The sequence below is a fragment of the Nelusetta ayraudi genome, unplaced genomic scaffold, assembly GCF_046127955.1.
Source record: "Nelusetta ayraudi isolate G7.1 ecotype Tasmania unplaced genomic scaffold, CSIRO-AGI_Nayr_v1 ptg000005l, whole genome shotgun sequence".
Taxonomy (NCBI): Eukaryota; Metazoa; Chordata; class Actinopteri; order Tetraodontiformes; family Monacanthidae; genus Nelusetta; species Nelusetta ayraudi.
Window position 1 is genome coordinate 6,719,734 of NW_027466055.1, and position 21,912 is coordinate 6,741,645.

The window sequence follows — 21,912 nt, forward strand, 5'->3', positions numbered from 1 at the left end:
GACAAATGTGCTTCCTATCATTTAGGTGTTTTTTGTTTGTTTTAAGAATCAGGATTCCAAATAGCTGGTAAAGGGCACCATTTTCATCACATGCTTGTCGCATTTTACCCATGTATACCCTATAGGCAGTGTGACTAATGTGCAAGATTCTGGCACTTGATCTTGTGTTCATGGCTGCCGTTAACCGCTCCTTAAAGTAGAAGGGTTCAGTTAGAGCAGCTGGACTGGTTCTTTCACCTCACAGTTCAGAACTGAAGAACCACAACGTAACCCTTCGACTTTAAGATGACCCGGAAGGCTGAGAACCTTCACGGACTTAGCAGCTCCTTCCGACTGAGCCAGAAGGCCTGAGACCTTCTTCATTTGTATGTTTTTCCTTTGTCTTTGAAAAATTGAATGAGCACACAGGGCGTGCGTCTGATAAATGCACTGGTTGTGAAGGATAACAGGATGGAACATAAAATATAGCTGAATTCTCCTGTAGTTGGGTTGAGTTCCTTTCTCTTCTGGTCACTACACTTTGCTATGTCTTCATGACATGACGTGAGAGTTCCATGAGGACGTGGCAGACTGCAGAGCGCAGGCTGGCCGGCCCTCACCTCTTCACACATTGCAGAAGGTGTGCACGACTCTAGACTGCCAACTTTCAATGTCCCAAGACACATCGAGCCACTGCATTTGAGAGCAGCCGTCTCATCTTTTGTGGAAGCTAGGACTGTGGATCATCTGCGAGAGCTTTCCCAACGACTCCACTGAATCCACGGGTTGCTCTTTTTGGTCTAAAGTCAGTGCCGGTTGGAAGGAGACGTGGTTTCCGAGATGCAGCGCCTGCTCCAGTGTACTTATCCGAGGGAGAAACTGTGCGAGCGACGGCGTGTCCTGGTCTCGGCCCAGCAGCCTCTGCCGATGGCTGCCCAGGCTGAGCAAGGCTCCGTGTTTGATGGATCTGTAGACGTTATAGCCATCGGGCTGGATCTGCTCTCTGAACGTGCAGTCGTCCCTGCTGTAGACGGGCTGAAACAACAGAGGTTTGCATGTTGAAAGGTTAATCTTTGTCAAAAAAAAAACTCAAATGTAAATGCAAACACATACGTTTGTATTTGTGATATGTATTGAATTTCTTATTCAATCCAGGCCATATTACTCGATACTGCTAAACTGTAGTTTGAATGTGATGCTGAACTTAGTAAGATTTACTGTTTTCTGTATGTAGTGTTCGAGGTATACTTGTATTTGTAGGTCATCAAATCTACACGTGTGTGCATAAAGGGGTTTTTCTGCTAAACTATCTTATATTTTGTTTCGCAACTAAAGTGACCATTCGAAACTTTCTAGCCTTTCTTGCACAAAGCTAAAATTAACTTCTGACTTCGCTCTGGAGGAAGAAACTGTTCGCTGCAACCCTTTTTGGCAAAAATATACTTCAATGGTGCCTGTCATTCTTAAAAGGAGTGTTTATTTTGGCAATTGCAATCCAGTCAGAGGCCAAGGTTATTGTTGCAGCTGCTTTCATTCAGATTTTCACCTTAGCAAACACTCAATACCCTGAACAACAGCGGACAAAGGTTGATGAACCAGTACTTCTGTTTGAATGAATATCACCATAAGATTCACTGTTTTCTGAAAACAGCCCATTTTGACGATCAAATAATAATAATAATAATAATAATAATAATGATAATAATAATAATGATAATAATGCACTTGTTGCATTTATTCTCAAAATATGTCATAGTCTGCAATACCAACTCCAGTGTGACTTACAAATGTTCACCATAATTGGGCAGTCATCAGGAAAGTTAGTTTGGAAATATCATTAACAGTCCTTAGACTTTGAATGATGTGAAGATATATTTGAGTCTGTGAACCAAAAAGATTTTTAAATGTTGTAAAGAACAATGTTGAATGAGTTACCGCTAGAGTGACGCTTAACACATTTTTCCCATTGAAAAAAATCTCCGACATATGTCCTTGATGTTTATATTTACATTTATATTTCCCTTTTTTTTTTATTTGCAGACCACATGTATGCTTCAAGCAGGGCAGGGGTTTTCTTTTCTTTCTTTTTTTTGGTGCCGGGGGGGTGGAACTCCTTGTAGCTGTGACTAACAGGTAGGCAGCGTACTGGCTTGATTAGATTTCAAAAATATATGTTAAAAGCTGTTATTGTTTTTAAAGGATGACATTAAAAATAAGAAAAGATCCAGTTTTAGCATCTAAGATCCCGGGTCCACTGAATCAGTCAATGTTGAGTCAAAGTTTTGTCCATTACAATTTTAACATTTTAATTCAGATGTAGAGGGTTTAGTGAGTTTTTGGTGTATTCACTATTATTCATTACATCACACACATATTCAAACTGTCTCAAAAATCCCGTTGCAGCAGTGTGATAATTGACAACTAGACGTACGGTATTGTTTACTCACGCCATCGGTTACATCACACAATAAGTAAACCTTTCTCTGCTTTATTTGATATGTCATCTTATCTGAGTGTTCATTTTGAAATTTTAAGAGTCTGGTTTCACTGCATCATATTCTCTGTTTATTTGTAGCTGTAAGAGCTCATAATCTGACCAAAATTGATTGATGTTTTATGAGGAAGTTTCGACATTACGCCATTTGTCCGCCTCAAGAATATGGTAATATTACATCTATCACTTATCTCGATACATCAATTTAAATCTTTAAATTTATGAAAAAATTGTCGTGAGAATGCCATTTTAATGTTTAAATTTCTTCCTGATGAGCAGAGTTTTCCATCACTCTCCATGCAGAGGAACATGGTAATATTCCATCTATCACTCATCACTCCATGTCACTTTAAATCCATACAATTTCACAAACAAATTTCCAAGTCAATGCCATTTTATTGTGAACATTTCTCACCGTAGAGTAGAGTTTTCCATCGCTCTCTATGCAGAGGAACCGCGCAGTCGCTGCCCCTCTGATGACAACACCACCCGGATTCACAGGATGGATCTCAAACAGACCTGCAGTTCAGTGGATTCAGTGGAGTTAAATATCGTACCAAACGGTAACGTCCACGACCGTCGTACATCTTACAGTTTTACTTACTATATGGAGTTTGGTCTGCAGAGCCTCGTATCTGCCCATCCCTACCGATCAGGAGGTGCAGTCCTGCTCTGGCAGCGTACAGGTGCCTTTGTCGGACCACCTGCCCCCATCCATTGGCAATTTGTGGCCCCTGGTCCGGTAGCGGCACTGCAGCAACTCCGGCCACGAAAAATAAATGGGCGAGGGAAACGGTAACCATGGTGAAAAGTGACATGATTTGTAAAAAAAAAAAAAAGAGAGAATGCAAATCTTTGCAAATACTCTACAACAGTTGCCCTTCGCTTGTGTGCAGCGACTTCCTAACTCAGCCTTTTAAACGTTTCCCTTATCAGCTGCAGATAACCTTTTTTCCAAAAGCCAGTTCCCAGAACCAGACAACAACACACCCCTGCACGCCGTCCAACTGAATCCTTGCTCTGCACCGCACTGCAGACTGGGCCTCTGTGATCTTAGAGACTGCATTCAAATCTCTGCAAATAGATACTAGAATGCATAATCAATGAATGAAGCTTTGCTTCTTATTTAATTAGTTCGGTAAAAATGTGAGTTGAGTAATTATGTCCAGGCGGACATAATGTTTGCTCTGTTTCACTGAGTAATAAACAAATAAAGAACAAATGGAGATAATGGACAAGCACTAATAGGTAGATAATGAGATCAAGTCAGGGCAATAATACTGGGGTTATTATTTGTATAGTGGTGTGCAGAACCGTCACCTCACAACCAATGCACCGTGCCAAACTTAGAAGACTAGACTTGCAAAGAGGAAAATAGAATAGAATCCAATGAAATGGAATAAACCCGATGAAGATGACACGGAACCGACCATTGATCTGTGTCCAATGCGAAGCACGTTTGCGTACAAGTGATGCAGGGATCAAATTTCACCATAAATGTGACTAACGTAAAAGAAAATACAGCTGTTAGTTGTACGTCCTTGATCTTCTCAGCCAGTAAAAGCAGCATCAGCACTTGGCTCTAACGGCCGTCACGTTGTCAAACTTGTTTTGTGTCGTGAAACCTATTTTCTATTTAAGCAGCTGTGGCGAACCTATTTGAATAGTCCATCCAGTGACGTGAAGGCCGCCAGATTGATCCCTGGCCGCTGCAGTCCACCAGCTGTTGTACGTCCTCCGCAAGAGACCGAACACCGCATTGCATGCAAGGCTGCACCACTAGTGCGTACGTTTGTAGTAAATGTAACCTTAGGGTTAGGGTTAGGGTTTGGACCATGTGGAATGTTTCACAAATTCAGGCAGTTTGCATCACTTGACAATTTCCGAATAGTCACTGACATGTTTTTAAGGGTCCTGTGTGTAAACATTTTGAAGAAGCACGTTTTCTTTTGAGGCCGCCCTCAAACCAGACTGGCTTCCTTCAGAAATGGCGGCGCAAGATGGCAGCGAACTAGGAGCAAGACCCTTATTGTTCTATGTATATCCTTACAGTATATATACTAGAACAGTTCTAAGGGTAGGAAAACCAAATGACTTTCATTGTACTGCGAGTGTATGCTTTTATTATTATCCTCATGGGCAGCGTGTTAAGCTTTTACCAATAAGAAAAATCTTAAATCAAGCCACATTTTACAGACTGGACCTTCAAGGGCAGGTCTGAATAAGTCTGTCCATGGGCAAGACCACTAGTAGCCTCTTCATCTCAAACTCTAGATCTATTTTTCGATTGTTTATTTGCAGCGGTCCATTAGATTTGCACACAGTCATAAGTGCAGAAACCCAGAGTTCCTGTGCATGTCTACAACAGCAGATGGGTTAAAAGGAGCAGTTGCAGTCCATGTCAAATCACGACAATCGTATGTGTCTTATAAGGACCACATTGCAACATTCATGTTACATAAAGTGACACCATGTGTACTCTTTGAAACTCCGCATTTTTTATTTGTGGATAGGTTAAAGTCTACACATTGGTCTGATTCCAACCAGAACTACGAGACTGGGTCACACCATACTCAAATAACAGGCTTCTTTCCGCTCTTATCACGTTCAGCTCTGTACTTCCGCTACTCAGCATTGTGTTTACACACAAGGCAGTTAAAAAGTAACACAAGAGTAAATATGACTATTGATTATCATGCTTAGACTTCAAATCTGTAGCCCTCAGAATCTTGCAGAAAGAGTAAATCACACGGCTTTCATCACTAGATGGCAGCGTACAATCAAAAGAACTGTTTCAAAATCTTTATTTTTTTTCTGAAAGAACAATTAGCCGGTCCACGAAAAGCTAGACTCTTGTTGTATTTTCTGTTTACCCGGAGTCTATTTTGTAGAACTCATGTTGCATTACCTCACCACTGGCACTCCAGACTCTCATTCAAGCCAGTAATGATCTGATAAAAGTTTAGCTCACTAGATGTGTTTGTCTCTCAACGAAGCTACTTCTATCACGAGCATAATCTGTTATCGTAGGATTTCTACACCAGAATGTGTTAGAATAATGCTGTCAGTCACCAGGATGCCAGACTGCAACTGTGCACTCATGGAATTGTATAAATAAATAAATAAATAAATAAATAAATAAATCTGTTATTAAGACAACATCTTTGAAATACACATATTACAGCTTGCAGAGGTATCAAAAGTATTCATGTTCTGTAGTTAAGTAAAATTATGGATACTTGTGTAAAAAAAAAAAAAAAAAAAAAAAAAAGAGTACTCTGGTACTGATTTAGCTCTTTTACTTAAATTAAAGTAACAAAGTACAGGTTCTGAAATGTATAAGTGTCAAGTTGAGGCAACTGAACTCTTTTCTCTTCTTGTGATCTTGAAGACGTTCCGCCTCTTCAGTTCCAACTGAAGAAGCCTTTCGGTTGAGAGTCTCCAGAATGACACAGGATTCTTTTTGGCCACTGAGTGAGCCGCATAGGTCATCCACACACAAGGGAGAGGTCAACCATCAGAGCTTCTGTGCTCTCGTGATGACCCTCGAAGACACTTTCCTGTGTGCAGGTGTGTGCACGCGTGCAGGTGGTGTCGTCGGTGAACTTCTTGATACAGCAGATGAAGTGTTCAGGAGTCCAGTCACAGATGTTGGTGAAGGTGGGAAAGACTTACGGAAATAAAAGACTTGGCATGAGGAGGAGTTGAGTGCGTAGATCAGCAGGCCAACCTGTGTTTGCATGTCCCACTGGCAGCCGAGCTGAGCCGATAAAAACCCATGTTGAGTTGCAGGCATTGTGTTCCATCAAGCAGGTCATTTCCTCCACCTTTATTCTTTTTTACCAACTAAATTATTTTTTTTTGTAAGCTGCCTTGAGTCAATTCTGAAATGAGAAAGGCGTCTTTCCAAAATCAAGTTGAAATTTAAGAGCATATCTTTATGTTTTGCTATCATAGAAAATATGACATTTACAGTTCATCCAACATTACTCAAAAAATAATGTACTGAAAATATATTATTGTTCATATTCTTTTACTGTTCTGCGGTGTTTTGTGGTACTAAAGGTACAGTAATTGTTTACTGGGAAAAGTCAATTAAACCTTTATCTGCTGTTTAGATCTGAATCCAAACCCCTTGCAGCAATTTACAATAGCATTCAAAAATACAAAAATGACATTCTTGTATGGTACAATGCAGGGTGTAGAACAAAAGAGGGATTTGTGTGTGCGACTAGAAAGCAGCTGGACATTTTGACCCCAATGGTTTCAACAATGAGGAACAACTTCAATCAACTCACAGAAGAAAAAAAAAAAACTTTTACAATCACGTTTTTCAAGAAAGCAGCAGAGTTTCAATGTATACCATGTTTTGTTGTTGTCGTTGTTGTTGCTTGGACGACTGCACTTACATTTTTTTTCTCCATAGTTTTTGCTCATTCATTCATTTAAAACAACTTTTAAAACTAAAACATTAGCGCCAAGGCTGGCAAGAGTTGAGTGTAATACTGCGTCTGACCACTGGGCTCTGAGTGGAGGCATTGCACTTTGAGCAACCTGCAAAAACGAATGGTTAGACTTCAATGAGATAAACAGGCTTTCTAGACTGGTACATGTGCTTCTCCCCAGACGGTCATGTGAAATATTTTTTGTCATGCCTTTGTGAGTCTGTCTTGTCTCGTAAGTCCTTTTAAACACTGTGGAATCAATTGCATGCGATGGCACAACATCTTCTATAACACCAATCAGCTTCCTTACTTTTCTGGTTTCTTTACTTTTTACGTTTAAAGCTGTGTCCTAAAACTGGACACAGTCTATGGAGTAACAAACTACAAAACTCTGTCAAGGTGTTCAATTAGATCTTTAAAATTCAACGTTATTTAATACAAATTATTGCTAACAATAAATTAGGGTTTGTGTATTTTAAATACATTATTGGAAGTAGTTGTCACATTTTTAAACACCAGTGGTGTGTGTACCTACAGTCCAGTTTGTGTAACGCAATACAAGTTCAAGCGCATTGTGCATGGCAATATAAATTGAAACAGCTATTTATCCCCTCCCACACTTCACATGCATTCCTTGTCTGACACAAATCCAAATTACAGGCTGTAATAAACACACCTAACATGTATTCCATTGTGGTTTTATTATCAACCTTTAGTTGTTATACACTTATGTGCACAGCACATACCAAGTCATTTTTCTTAGGACCTGTATAAAACTACAGACAACTGATAAAAGAAAAGAAAAAAAAAAAGCATTGGTGCCAATTGCCAAGACCACAGGACTTAAGAATGAAAATCCATCACCCGCAACAAACAGATGTTCAGGCAGCAGAATTAAAAAGAACTACATCAGATAAAGGCAAAAAAAAAAACACACACAAAAAAAACACAGGCACAAACAAAACCAGTCCAGTTGCCTTCATCTTGAGCTAGACGACTGAGAACCTTCACAGACAAGAACAAAAACAGCACAAGCAAGTGTTCCTAGCGTGTAACTTGTGTAAAAATACACTTTGTAAGACTCTGACATTCATTATCAATTACTTCTCTTTACGTCTTACAAGTGATAGTTTACATTTTACTTTTTAATTCTTTCTCAATGTACACTGATACTGACTAAACCGAGGAGTTTCTTCTGTTTGTGGAGATTCTTCTCCTTACCGAGTAAGCCACCTGTGTCTTTTGCAGTGTTTAACAAAGCAACATTTCCCTGGTACGAAGTCAGTTTAACTTTCACTGGTGACACAAGTGGACATTGGGGGTTTGGGATTCTATCGGTTACAATGACAACAGTGATGCGTCTCGGTGCGTGTGAAGTTTGGACGGTCAGTAGCCGAGCCACTGAAATATTTCTTCTTCAACACTGAGCACACCGTGGAAAGCAGTTATAGTGGAAAACAGGGAGAGCAGCTGTCAGCTATACGTCTCAGCTGCCAAGTGGAGATCCTGCAGAGGAGAAGTTAAATTAAACTGCAAAAAGGAAATATAATAGGACTGGCACATGGAGCTGTGCTTTATCATTAAGACGTAGATCAGACAATCAGTGATACATCAGTGGTGATGGTGATGGTGGTTAAAATGAAATTCTAATCTCCAGCCTCACAGTGACAGATTGCTGTCTACTGACTTTACTGTCAAGTTTACATGAGCTATTTGATAATTACTGACTCAAATGAGTGTCTGGAGTGCCAACGGTGAGCTGATGTAACATGAGTTCTACAAAATAGACACCTGCTCAACAGAATATAAAACTCGTCTAGCAGAGTTAGCACAGATATGGATGGCATGAGGGGAATGTCCAGAAATTTCACACATTGTAACACACACATTGAAATCAATACATTTCGTGAATAAATTAAATAAACAGTACGTTAGTATAGCAAGTTCAAGTACAACTGATTTGGTGGATTGCACCAAATCCTGCACTTGGGGGACTCGAGCATCAACTTTCAGCCAGCCGGACTGCCAGAAGGAAAAGCAGTTTAAGTTACACACCTTCAGTTACACAGAGGTTATATTTACCAAATATATAAAGAAATATATAGGGTTACATGCACCCGCGTGGAGTAAAGTCACACAGCTGTCCGTGAATATTTCACCCGTGATTCTACTTTCTAAAAGTAAATCGCTGGGTAAAGATAGCCAGAATGTGACGAGGCACAACTAGGACAACATGGACACTGGAGCTGCACTGCAGGCATCGGGTCGGAAGACTCACACACAAAAAAACGGACTCAGACCCATGAGAGATGTTTGGGAATACTAAATTAAGCAGGTACAGAAAACACTGTGAGGTTAAAGGCAAACTTATGTGTATGTTGTTTGTCATCTCTACACCAGGATATGAGACATGAAAGGAGAAGCAGTTTGTGAATAAATAACAATCAATCACCTGAAAGGTTCCTTTTGAAACTAAATAACAAACTACAATGCCTTTTTTTTTAAAAAACACAAACACTACAAAAAAAAAAAAAAACTACCAAAATAAGAAAAACAGCACCACGAAACAGAAAAATGTACAATGTTTTTCTTCGGGGTGATTACTGCAACAGTTAGTTTATCACTCATTAACTCGACTCTTAAAGACAGTGGCCTTTGTTATACATAAAATCATACGTAATATATGTATATAATATATGTGATCACTTGAAGTTTCTTTTGAATTTTAAATTTGAATTAACTTCCTAGGTCTCAAGTCAATATCTCACCAGTGTGACTTCATAGTCAGCAGCTTCGTGTTTAGTACAACAAAGAACAAAAGTCCTGTTTGTGTGACGGACACTCGTGTAGCCTGCACTCGCTCTGGGCAGTGTTATAAACAGATCGCTGTAGACTGAGGTCAAGGGTTTCTTTCCTGACTCCTCTTCCCAACTTCTCTCTGACTCCAGCTCTCCCTCCCTCGCCCCTCCCCCACTGACACTCTCGCATTCTGTTTACTATGTTTACTGCAGCGAGACCACGCTGTATGTTGCCACGGTGCGACATAAAAGAAGCTGACCACTGTTCACACAGCACCATTTGTATGACATGAAAGACATGCAATGCAATGTTACTTTTTGGGATGGAACCTTCTTTTTTTTTTTTTTTTAAGTGGTGGTGTCCCCATAGTGTCAAAGTAAAAGCAGCTTTTGTCATTCTATCAGTAGCAGCAAATACCAAATAACCCTAAAACGACATCATGATATGTTGTTGATCATCTCAGATTTCACACACTTACAACGAATAGAAACATTTATAAAAAAATAAAATACAAAACATACAAAATTTGTAAAAAATAGAAAATATTTTTTTTTTACATTTGTTGTTTCAAGCTTTAAGACAAGTGCATCATGTTAGGGTGTACGCCCGCCCCTGCCCCGCCCTGCCATCCTGTCTCCATGTGGAGGTGAAGTCACTTCATTAGGCGACTAGATTCTTGGCAAGAAATGTGTTACTGTCATGGCGGGTGACACTCGGTTTCCTCTTTTTGTTTTGCCATTCTTACTCAAGCCAATGTACATCCTTGGATAGGCCGCCGACTCGTAGGCGTTGTAGTTATTGGCGAGGAGCTTCTCCCTAAACTTGCACTCGTGGTTAAAATGTAACTGGAAAAGGAAACACAGATGAATAAGAGTTATTTTGGAGTTCCGACTGTTTGAAGAAGGAGGCAAAGCAACCCTTGACCTTTTTTTTGTGTCATTCAGGCAAGTATTGTTCATTGTGATTACAATCAAACAATTGTCTTATGTGGAACTGCCGGGGGTATTGTGCCGCAGCTCTTTCAGCTACACATCAACAATTAGAAATGAAGATGAAGTGATCAAGCCTTCATTGTGATATTTTCTCTCAATGCGGTATATTGTTGTAATAATAGCTTGAAACTGGGAATGTTGAAGGCTATGTAGTTTTCTTATCTCGATGGGATTGTTGGTGCAGGACTTCTGAGGAGTGTTAGAAGAATTAGATGCCGCGTTAGAGTAATTATATGGTGTGTGTGTGTGTGTGTGTGTGTGTGTGTGTGTGTGTGTGTGTGTTTTAAGTAGCTCTTACTTAAAACTACCCGTAAAACTACCCTTGATCTCCACATGCTTTTTTCATACTCTCACGCAGTTTCATGTGCCTACCATTCAAAAACATTCCTAAACCTCTTAATGCATCAGTACACAAATGGTTGACACCTGTACCAGCAATGGTGCACTTGCCAAAAGGAGTGTTAGGAGATTTCCTGTTTGGCCCCTAAGAATATGTTAACCAGTAAAGCCAGAAGAAGGGGAACAATGGGTACAGTTGTGCTAGTCTTTAACATGCACAACTAACAAACCAACCAACCAATTAACTGACCAACCTATCAACCAAACTACCAACCCTTCAATCAACCTACCAAACAACCAACCAACCAATCAAGCAACCAACCAACCAACCTACAAACCTATCAATCAACCAACCAACCTATCAATCAACCAACCTACCCACCTACCAGCCAACCTATCAACCAACCTATCAATCAACCTACCAACCTGCCAACCTACTAACCAACCAATCAATCAACCAACCAACAAATCAACAAACCTCTCAATCAACCAACCAACCTATCAATCAACCAACCTACCCACCTCTCAACCAACCTATCAACCAACCTACCAACCAATCTATCAACCAACCTATCAATCAACCTACCAACCTGCCAACCTACCAACCAACCTACCAGCCAAACAACTCACCAACCAACCAACCTACCTATCAACCAACCAACCTATCAATCAACCAACCTATCAACCTATCAACCAACCTACCTACCAATCAACGAATCAATCAACTTTATATAACCACAACCAGAGGCATCTCAAACAGAGGAACCAGCAGATCTCCCCAGAGCAAGCACAAAGCAACCAGTCTCAGGGAAGAGAGCTCAGAGAGCTGTCTATGGTGTGTGCCAGTTGATTCACCCATCAGCCGCCTTCAGTTATTCTCACCTAATCCAACGATGGAAACTAAGTGCTGCACTGGTGTTTTCACACAGAGAGATGTCTTAACAAAGTGTAGTTTGAGATCACGTCACCCCTGGCATCCGTATTGACATGAAAAACACTACAATAACTGACGAGATGGAAGTCATTTGACTATTAAAGATGTCTCGTAAGGGGCAGGTTTATCTTCAAATGTGATTTTCAATGTAGACTACCACTGATTAGAACAATACCTGAGTTACTAGTTGAAACAAAATGAATAGCAACCAGCTCTCGTCATCATTCAATGAAATGGATTTACATAACAGCAGCACATCTCTGCAGGGATGCTGCAAACCAGCAGCAGGACGGGGCATTGTGATGACATATGATATGTCATACATAATTAGTTGTGAAATAAGCCACATATTAGTCTTCCTTTACCCAAGTAGAATTACTGCTTAGAGATGTCTGATCCCCTCCAGGGAAATTAACATTTACAAGACAAAAATCCTCAAGGTCCATTAAGATTTCTTTTGTGTGTGTGTGTGTGTGTGTGTGTGTGTGTGTGTGTGTGTGTGTGTGTGTGTGTGTGTGTGTGTGCGCGCGCCACATACGGATCCATACAGCTTTCCTCGTCGGCTCATGGCCACAAACAGTCCACTGCGTACGCCCAGTAGAGTCACCACGCCTCTCTCTACCGGAGAGATTTGCAGAATACCTTCGGAAAAGGAAAACAGAATATAGACTGAATCAAGCAACCGAGATATGTTCACAAACAGATGAAAAAAAGTTGGTGTCAATTTTCTATTCAAGATTTTCACTGTCAAATTCAAATGTGTGCTTAACCTTGATTTTTAAAAAAAAAAAAAAACATGCCGCGAGTCATCAGATAAAATAAGATTTTTTTTTCTTTAATGGGTTACCAATGGTGCCTCAGTTTGTAAGAATTTTTTTGTTATTCCTCAAATAAATTAGAAATTCTCTGTCTCTCTCTCTCACTCTCTCTCCATACATATATACATACATATGAAGAAATTCTGTTTAAGTTGGTGGCAGAACAATATTATTGAACAATCTTAAAGACAAAAAGCTTCTTTCTTTCTTTCTTTCTTTTTTAACCCAATAAGTTCTACATATATGTATGTAGGGGTGTTTGTCCTGACCTTCAATGTGAAAATCCATTCATGAAGAGATTCTAACGTGTCCTCTTGTTCTGACACTCACCATCACATAAATTATTTCAAGTGTTTAAGCCATAGCTAAGCATACAGATCATTTCAGAATTCAATCCTGTGATAAATCTCCTACTCAGAGATTTTCTGCAGTGTACTTTTAGTGAATTTCCCTAACAATTCATTCATAATGAATGTCAGAAAAGTTCTGCCCTTTGTTTCAAAATCCACAACTCTTTACTGGGCCAACCTTTATTTACCGCTGTCCGGTTGACAGTTTGTTTTCTTGTTTTGTTTTTTTGTTGTTTTTTTTTTTTAGTTCTGGAAACGTGAGGAGACGTGTGACCGACTGCGGCTCGACAGAAGAGTGTGCGCTCGTCTCGTCCTAACTTTAGACCCCTGATTCCCCGCTGCTGGCTCCCCGCTGGCCGGCTCCGGAGCACGATGGGCTCCCGTTACATACTAGCCGGTAAGCAAGAGCACGTAACCCACATGCCCAGCGGCACTATGGAAGGACTCCAGATGTTCAACGGGCGCACGTTTGACCGCGGAGCGCCTGCGTGTGTCAGGTGTCAGCGGCCAGCTGCTGCGTCAGCGAGTCTGGCGGCGCCTTCTGGACGCGGTCCATTTCTTAACAGCTGATTTCAATGAATAAACACTTAAAACACACGACTGTACGCGTAGCTATGCACGCATGCGCGGGTTAACGCAAGCGTAGAGGCACGCCGGTAATGCGTAAAAGTGTGACACAACTCACTCTGCCGATTCTCGTTGTGCACCCCCGTTATCCTCCCGTCCGGCAGCACCTGTATGTGGAAGCCGATGCCCACGTTGCAATAGAGGCGACGCAGCCTCTTGATGCCCAGGAGATAGTCACGGTCTCGGCTGATCTCCTCCCGCTTCTCCACCGACATGTGCAGCAGGGACCGGGAGAGGAGGGCCTCGAAGCGCTCCTCCGTTCCGTTCAGCCCGGGGACGCATCCCGCCAGCCCGGTCACCAGCACCAGGATCACGATGTTCCGCAGGGCCGCTTGTTGTGAGCCCATCTCGGCTCCGACTCCTCGAGCACCGGTCCCCCGCCGTAGAGCTTTCCAGTGGCACGAGAGTAACGAGAAGCAGCGGCGCAGCAAAGAGGTGCCCGTCAAAGTGGCGCTCATTCCTGGTACTGATAGGCGCACCGCGGTTTAACGCCCGAGCAACATTGATCAGCATGAACGCAATGTAGCCATGCCTCTATATTTATACCTACAGGCACATTACATCACGACGCCTCACTGAGAAATTTGCGAAACATTTTTCCACGTTTAAACACGGGGCGACACGAAATAATGGCTCTTATCTGGGAGGAGGAGTGTGGGAGTTTTCAAACCAAAAGGCCTTATTATAATAAAGAGCCGTCTTTGTGTGTGGCTGCCGCTATCAGCCACAAATATCATGATGTTTGGGAGGATGTAAAATAGGAAATGGCAAAGTTAACAGAGCGTGATGTGGAGACAGGAGACAGTTCTATAAATGGACAATAACAGGAAAAAAACACACGTCCAATTCAGCTAAATGAAAAGGGCTCACTTCAGAAGGGAAATCATGTCTGGAGCCCTCAGAAAAAACAAAACAAAACAATGGAGGGTCTATAAGTGGGCTGCGCTGCAAAGGCTTTTACACAGTTCTGACGACAGATTTAAAGTAAAATAATTTCTCAAGACTGTTAAATGTGGATGTCAGGGAATCGTTAAAATAGTTAGTATTACTTAGCTTTTTGGAGCAAATGTATGCAATAGACTCACATGTGGCTTATTATTCATTTCATCGTGCGTGTCGTGACCATTCATACATTTATTCAGTTAAAATGAATGTCAGCCAATATTACAAATTGTTCCGACAGTTTTTTAATTCTGTTGTTTATCTGTTTCATTGTATATTTAATAAAAGCCCTAAACAGCGTCTCTGGCACCAAATAACTTATATTTATGAGGAACTGTTGATTGAACCTGCTGGTGTGGCCACATTGATTCTTTGATCATTGATCCTCAGCAGTCCTTCAGATTCCCCGATGCATCACTTGGGCAACCATTGAAAAAGACACCCAAACCTTATGTGGTTGGCCTCCCTTCATTTTTCTATTGTGGCTACTATCTGTTCAGTCTTTGTTGACCATTAACATTTCCCATCTATGCTGCAGTGGTTCATCACGTCTCTCTGTTGCACAGCTGAGGGTTCCTTTCTCCAGGGCCTTTGATCTCCTGGGTGCCTCCGTCGTTTCTCCTGGTGACCATGCATGAGATGTTTTCTTGTGTTTACAGTCGGCTGCTCACCAATATACTGCCCTCCTGACAATGATCGCGTGAGCGCTGCCAGTTCCTTGAGACAAATTCAGGTGCTGGGATTCTGTGAGATTTGCAGACCTAAATGTTGGGTTAATAATTGCTTTAAATAAATCTGATAGATGGAGGTACTTTCACTGTGGAAATAATGAATGAAACAATGCTTTTCATTTGCTTCACAAATCAAGATACAAATATAGTACCACCGCAGACAGACAGATCACAGTATGAACATCACACAACCGCTTCTGTCACCTAAAACAGGCTGTATTCCACAGAGCATGTGTGTGTGAATTTCACACGTTTATCTGTTTATAACATATATTAACCCTAACATATATAATCATAACATATGTTTATATGATACTCCACCACTTACTGCCACGACTGTGTTAATGTATACTAGGTAATTGCCATTACAAAAGAGAGGAAGAAAAATGTGCTTTTGTAGTCAGAACATATTAAATTGCAAAATAGCACATGGGAGTTTGCGGTGTTTTTATTGTGTGCCGTTTTCCCTGGCGTTCCCGGAGAGACAGATGCATTTAAAGCTACAAGGAGCAAGATTCAGTTAACTCAGACAACTTACCCCTTACACATGTTAACAGAACTGACATGTCACCGCCACCTCCCTCTTTACGCTTCAGACTACTCTCGAGTGACCCTTATGTGAACCAAGATTTACTTTTCAGTCAGGCCAGCGTATATCCAAGCCAGGAGACTCCTTTGGGTCCTTGTTTCTTTCTAGAAAGGATTCTCTCCATCTTCATCACCGTCTCCTCCACTTCCTTAGCGCTGTCAAATTATACCTCATCTTCTGTAACAAACTCTCATCACCTCTTCAGGAAGTTTGTTCCACAGAGGAAGAGCATAATAACTGAATGCTGCCTCACCTTGCTTGGTTCTTGTTTGGGTCTTGTTCTTGGGACACACAACAAACAAGTTCCAGATGACCTAAGGGCTCTGGATGCTTTGTTAAAAAAAAAAAAAATAGTAGATCTAAGTAACCCTTAAGTTAGTTTTACTCCAGTACTGACTAACAAATTTAAATTCCGGTCCAAGTCGCAGCTACAGCTAAAATCAAGTGCGGAGGGTTTTTATGTTTTGTTTTTTGTGGACGTGTGTAGTGTTTGACAAGAATTAATTTGGTCTTGCGTCTCTGATTTTAGATTCATTTATTTTATCAAGATGTTTGGCATCTTGACAAACATGTGAAGATGCCTTTTAGAGAGCAGAACTTTTGAGGAGATCCAATGAGTGGACGGTTATCTGTTTGAAAGACAGTTTGAAAGATGATAACAAGAGAGCAATATTAGAAAAATAGTAGCAGTGACAGTTATGTTCAGGAAATACTTACTACATCCAAAGATCAATGACATGTTGCTGATATCCGAAATAATGAAGCATAATGAGTTGTTGTTGTTTTCACTATAGTTACCTAAAAGCCTTTGATGTTGATTGTATTTTCTTGACTGAGTACAGCCAGCAGGGGGCGCTGAGTTGCACACAGCAATGTTGAAACCAACTCACAGAGACACAGAGACAGTTGTACCTCCAGGGGTCACCTTCCTCACAGTTACTGTTGTGCCACAAGTCAACTGCTGGGTTATCAGCGGCAGCGCCTCCATACCGGTTAATTTAGCTGCTTTATCTGGTTTTCTCTGGTTTAAACTTCGTTAAAGTGTGAAAATTCACTGCGTTCACTGTTTGTTATTAATCTCCACTTTTAAGGTTTTTCACGTGAACAAAATACTATGTTTTAACAAAAAAAAGTTCATGTTGAAGTTTTTTTTATTTAAAAAAAAAAAATACATATTTGGAAGTAAAACTACTTTGTTGGCTCATAAAAACCATCATTTTATGTAACACAATTTATTAAACCTAATCAAACTAAACTTAACTGAACCTTCAGACCACCCACAGCACCACATTCATGTTTCTCTGGAAAGTAATTTGTAAAAAATGTTGGTAATCCGGTAATTTAAAAAATGACTACCTAATTGCAAAACACTGAAGTAAAATAATAGCCTTGGTATTTTAAAAGTCCATAGAGGCTACAGACGTAGAGCATAGGGCATAGAAGTTTTATTGCCGTACAAATACCTACTGATGATGTAGAGTTGGAGTGAAGTGAGGAAGACTAAAAACGCATACCATCATTTTCAAGAACTTTTTGCACCTTGCAGTGAATTTATCCTTCCCCTCTGTAGTTTGCCACGCGGTTTGCAATTCATCCCCATCGTCAATAACTCCTCGAACACCACATTGAGCATGTCTACCCAACTTAGAGATAGATAGATAGAGACTTTATTGATCCCTTTGGGATGACTCCCTCAGGGAAATTAACAAGCAACTGAAACAGCAGCGAGATAAACTGCGGCAGTACCAGAAGAGGATCCAGCTGCAGCAGCAGAAGGAGAGACTTCTTAGAGAGAGGATCCCTCCTCTCTAGTTCTCTTTCTTCTTTTTCCCCCCTTATTTTTACCTGTTGAGGCTTTCAGTTTTCCTTCAGCCAGTTCAAGAGTGTGTATTGCATCTGTACAGACTGTAAAAGTTCTCTGAGACAAGCTGCCATTGCAGGCTCGGCCATACGAATGAAAATTGATATTAAAGACACTTAAAAAGAGAAGCTAGTTTAAATTCTGCTAGTAGCAGTGCTAGTAGTAGTGGTAGTGAGCGGGGCAAAAATGTGAAAAAACAGACGCCTGATTTCTCTGAATGACTGCGTTTGAGTCCGGCGACGATAAAAAGCCGCGGCAATGTAGAACACACAGACGGTTTCTTATTCAGATGGACTCGCTTTGTTTATCAACCGTGGCTTTTGGCCAGTGCTTAAAAAGACGAGAGTAAGAGAGAGAGACAGAGAGCTGAAAAGTCTCAGGCGGTATCGCTTCCCATGCCCCTCTGGGGAGGAGCCATTGTCCAGGCCAGGAAGCTTTCGCAGCCAATAGGTGTAGAATGACAAGGCTTTATATGCATTTTTCTATAGATTGAAGTGAAGCAAGGCATAACATGAACATTTCAAATAAATGCTTGTAATAAACGTAGCGTACATGGTTGTCTTTGTTACTGTGCCCACCCAGGTTAGAGAAGCAGGTGCAGCAGGAAAGCAGAGGGATTATGCCACAGTGGGGAGAGCGGTAACTTCAGAGAGCTATCGCTGACAGAAGAGGAGAATTACAACTTGCAAATGATTAGAAGCGACTGAAACCAAAAGTCATGCTTGACCACAATTTTAAAGGCAGTTGTAAAAAAAACAAAACAAATAATAGTAATAATAATAACATAACATATCACATCTTGTTCATTTCTTTACCTTGCCATAAAAATGTGTCACATTTTCGAGGGACATGTCACCCCAAAAGTCTGAACTAACGTGTTTTTATGTAGAATCCAACTGGTGAGTGTAAATAACGTTAAAGAAATAGTTTTATTAATAACTTACAACACAGGTACCAAATAAATATTCATAGATTTAGGCCCATATAAAATTACATCTTTCATCTTTAGTGTTTTTCTTTTTAAATATTACAACATAGAAACAGGATTCATTTGGAATTCACCAAAACGTCTTCATGTGATCTGACAAAAGTGCTTGCTCCAGGATTTTTATCTGTCAGCAATGAAAAAATGCAACACAACATTGCATCCTGTTTTCCAATCAGGCAGCTTTTTCTTCTTTTTTTTTCTTCCTTTTTTCTTTTTTTGTAAAAAAGCTATACACTCAATACATATGTGACTGCATGTACATACTATATTTACAATCGTTTAACTACTAAAAAAAAACAAAAAAAAAACTCAGTGATCTCAGTGATGTTAAATGGGAGGGGGAATCTTGTCCATTGTGAAGCACCATTATAACAGCCCACCAAATTGAACTGACAGAGTTGTTCAAAAGGCGGCAGCACTACGAGGACGACATGTGTGAGCCAAAGGGCGTGTGTGGGTGAGCGACAGTCTATCCACCGCCTCCACCTCAAGGGCGTGGCCTTCCATCCATGGATCTTCCCCTCTGAGCATTCATGTCATCAACTCCTGGTAATCCAGTGGCTTCATCGCGGATTCTTTTGGGAGCAAGTGAATCAGGAACCTGCCTCTTTACAACCTGGAGGGCCGCAGTTTGCTGCTCAGCCGTTTGGCTGCTGGCTCTGCGCCTTCTTGGCCCTCTGCCGCCGATGTCTACGACGGTCCCGGTGGCTCCCGTGCTGATGTGTGGGGTGCTGTGGCGCAGCACCGGCACCGTCCCGCCACTGCCTCACCATCTCGTGGTCCTTGTTCCCCAGCACGCGAGGGAGAAAGAGCGAGGCTTTGTCCGTGCTTCGGGTTTTGAAGCCTCGACGTGGCCGGCCTTTCCCGTTGATTGAAACGTACCACTGCCGGGTAGCGCTCGCACGTCGCTTGCCACTGCTGCTGCCGCCGCCGCCGCCGCCGCTGCTGCCACCCCTTGGCGAGTGTGGCTGCTCTGTGGAATGGTGGCGGGATGCGTAGGTGTTGTATCCGAGCTCATGGATGCGCTCCACAAATTCGCACTCTCTGCTGAACACTTCCTGGGTAATGAGAGGTAAAGCAACAGTGAGCCTCATTTGTGTTGTAGAGCTCGTCAGGAGTCTTTCATTCAGGAGACAGCAGGAGCGTAGGTGCAAGTACAGAAGCATAGTTCAGCTCTCAAAAAACCAGGCTCGCCTGTCGAATCATACACTGAATCATCGAGGAAGTAGCAGCAGGTCATATTTGCAGTAAATAAAACCTCAGTTTGGTCCTGCGTCAAAGTCTAACACAACATTTGTCCATTTGTCTTCTCTAGAGAGAGTTTACAGAAAGGCAATGCGACACATTCAAACAGTGTAAAACAGAATATGTTTATGATGTGATATCTTTGAAAAGAACATGACAAGATGACAAATACTTACAGACGCATAAAGCCGACCTTTATCATTCATGGCCAGATATCTTCCAGAGAAAATCCCTTTTATCGCTACGACACCTACATCCACTGCTGTGATTTCCATGATGCCTGCAACATTAAAAAAAAAAATAATAATAAATTGGGTTGTTTGTTTTTTCAACAAACAGCTGAAAATATTATGAGAAAATTAAGAACACTCAAATTGCAATTGAGAAACCATAGATGAAGTTAGTCAAACTCAAACACAACTAAACTAACAAAATAAATACTCAATTCCCCGAAGCTTAGATTCTGTCTTATCATAATTGTTGTTGTTGTTGTTGTTGTTGTTGTTAGTGCGTATCACTGTTTTACTAGTCAGTTGTCTATTCATCGTTAGAAAGACCTAATCATCGCTCAGCAGAACGCAAACGGGCTACTTTGACTGCCGCTTGATAGATTCGTGCACGCGATATATATATTTAAAAAAAAAAAAAAAACAACCCACGCCGAGACCACGACACAGACTCGCGTACTGCACCAAAAACAGATTTTTTACTAACGGACTATTATTTCTATCGCGATAACGCGACCATTTTCATTGAGGCAATAAGTGTAAGACACTGCCAGGTATGGAGGTCTGAACTTCCAAAAACTTCGCGCCATGATACCTTGATATTTTATGGGAAAAGTTCAGTTTTACATTATTACAATTAATTTTAACGACACTTTTCACTACTTCAATAACTTTTTTTTTCTTTTTTTTTTTTTTTTTAAGAAAAAAAACCCCAACAGTTATGATCTTCAGTTTTAGTTTTCTTTCTCCCACTCTGTCACTCGGTGTCGGTACTCACTGAACGGGTTGTTTTCCTCCAGCGATCCATCTATTCTCCCATTGGAGTGAATCTGCAAGTGATATTTGGTCGCGCAGTAGAGCTTCCTGCGCCGCGGCGCTCCACCCAGGTGTTCGTACACTCCTCCGCGACCCCCGGCTTCCCTCCGCTTCCTGGGGTCGCAAGTCTGGCGGGTGGTTGTGGTGCAGCCGGCCCGGGGACTCGCGACATTCAGCAGACTTAAAAACAGCAGAGGCGTTACGAGCATCGTGGCATTGTCGAGACCTCAAAAAAATGTCGCGGAAAATGGAGAAGCCCTTCCAGGCTCTTGGGGTCCCATTAAAGAGAAGAGGGGGGCGCACGTCAGTGTTTGGAGACACAGCCGCTGAAGCCTCGAGCAGCCCCGACTTGAGGATCTGCTCTTCCCCCCCCCGACACTGCAGTGGACCAAAAAAACCAACCCCTCCTGCTGATTTGACTAGGAGCCTGTGCGCCGGCTGAGCGCAGACATAAAAAAGCTTGCGGTAACAATAGGCTAAACTCCGACCAATTGATAGGAAGTGGGGAGGGGCTGGGCCCAAAAGGTATAACCCCTGTGTAAAGTGAGAGACTTCGGCATGGCTAAAATTACACGGTAGCAGAGCACGGAACAGTCGCGTCCCCTCGGAAGTCCTCTTCTATAATATCCTGAAAGAGCAATTATGCGTCTTGAATTATAGCGGCGTGGTGAGCTGGGTCTGCGACAGGCGAGGATGCTTGGGCTGCAATGTATACAGTGAAAATCAACTGTAACCC

General features: G+C 41.5%; 3 protein-coding genes across 3 annotated transcripts; all 3 read right to left on the minus strand.

The window, feature by feature from the left end:
- Nucleotides 1–477: 477 nt before the first annotated feature.
- On the minus strand, nucleotides 478–4,409 carry fgf19 (fibroblast growth factor 19). Its single transcript, XM_076011245.1, has 3 exons — nucleotides 3,078–4,409; nucleotides 2,889–2,992; nucleotides 478–1,014 (listed from the first exon to the last, which is right to left on the minus strand). The coding sequence occupies exons 1-3, from the start codon at nucleotides 3,289–3,291 to the stop codon at nucleotides 694–696; spliced, it is 639 nt and encodes a 212-aa protein (XP_075867360.1). The 5' UTR covers nucleotides 3,292–4,409; the 3' UTR covers nucleotides 478–693.
- A 2,415-nt stretch (nucleotides 4,410–6,824) lies between these two features.
- Nucleotides 6,825–14,500, minus strand: fgf4 (fibroblast growth factor 4). Its single transcript, XM_076011233.1, has 3 exons — nucleotides 13,836–14,500; nucleotides 12,521–12,624; nucleotides 6,825–10,562 (listed from the first exon to the last, which is right to left on the minus strand). The coding sequence occupies exons 1-3, from the start codon at nucleotides 14,233–14,235 to the stop codon at nucleotides 10,386–10,388; spliced, it is 681 nt and encodes a 226-aa protein (XP_075867348.1). The 5' UTR covers nucleotides 14,236–14,500; the 3' UTR covers nucleotides 6,825–10,385.
- Nucleotides 14,501–17,896: 3,396 nt separating this feature from the next.
- fgf3 (fibroblast growth factor 3) lies at nucleotides 17,897–21,589 on the minus strand. The gene is made up of 3 exons (XM_076046834.1): nucleotides 21,139–21,589; nucleotides 20,310–20,413; nucleotides 17,897–19,946 (listed from the first exon to the last, which is right to left on the minus strand). The coding sequence occupies exons 1-3, from the start codon at nucleotides 21,383–21,385 to the stop codon at nucleotides 19,527–19,529; spliced, it is 771 nt and encodes a 256-aa protein (XP_075902949.1). The 5' UTR covers nucleotides 21,386–21,589; the 3' UTR covers nucleotides 17,897–19,526.
- Between the last annotated feature and the right edge of the window lie 323 nt (nucleotides 21,590–21,912).

What these genes read in the sequence shown, in the direction of transcription:
- fgf19 (XM_076011245.1), bottom strand. Translation starts at nt 3,291, where the DNA reads ATGTCACTTTTCACCATGGTTACCGTTTCCCTCGCCCATTTATTTTTC. An exon ending in TGCAGACCAAACTCCATATA is followed by an intron (nt 2,993 to 3,077) that starts GTAAGTAAAACT and finishes ACTGAACTGCAG; the next exon opens with GTCTGTTTGAGATCCATCCT. An exon ending in ATGGAAAACTCTACTCTACG is followed by an intron (nt 1,015 to 2,888) that starts GTGAGAAATGTT and finishes CTGTTGTTTCAG; the next exon opens with CCCGTCTACAGCAGGGACGA.
- fgf4 (XM_076011233.1), bottom strand. Translation starts at nt 14,235, where the DNA reads ATGAGCGCCACTTTGACGGGCACCTCTTTGCTGCGCCGCTGCTTCTCG. An exon ending in GCACAACGAGAATCGGCAGA is followed by an intron (nt 12,625 to 13,835) that starts GTGAGTTGTGTC and finishes CCTTTTCCGAAG; the next exon opens with GTATTCTGCAAATCTCTCCG. An exon ending in GAGGAAAGCTGTATGGATCC is followed by an intron (nt 10,563 to 12,520) that starts GTATGTGGCGCG and finishes TTCCTTTTCCAG; the next exon opens with TTACATTTTAACCACGAGTG.
- fgf3 (XM_076046834.1), bottom strand. Translation starts at nt 21,385, where the DNA reads ATGCTCGTAACGCCTCTGCTGTTTTTAAGTCTGCTGAATGTCGCGAGT. An exon ending in GGAGGAAAACAACCCGTTCA is followed by an intron (nt 20,414 to 21,138) that starts GTGAGTACCGAC and finishes TTAATGTTGCAG; the next exon opens with GCATCATGGAAATCACAGCA. An exon ending in AAGGTCGGCTTTATGCGTCT is followed by an intron (nt 19,947 to 20,309) that starts GTAAGTATTTGT and finishes CTCATTACCCAG; the next exon opens with GAAGTGTTCAGCAGAGAGTG.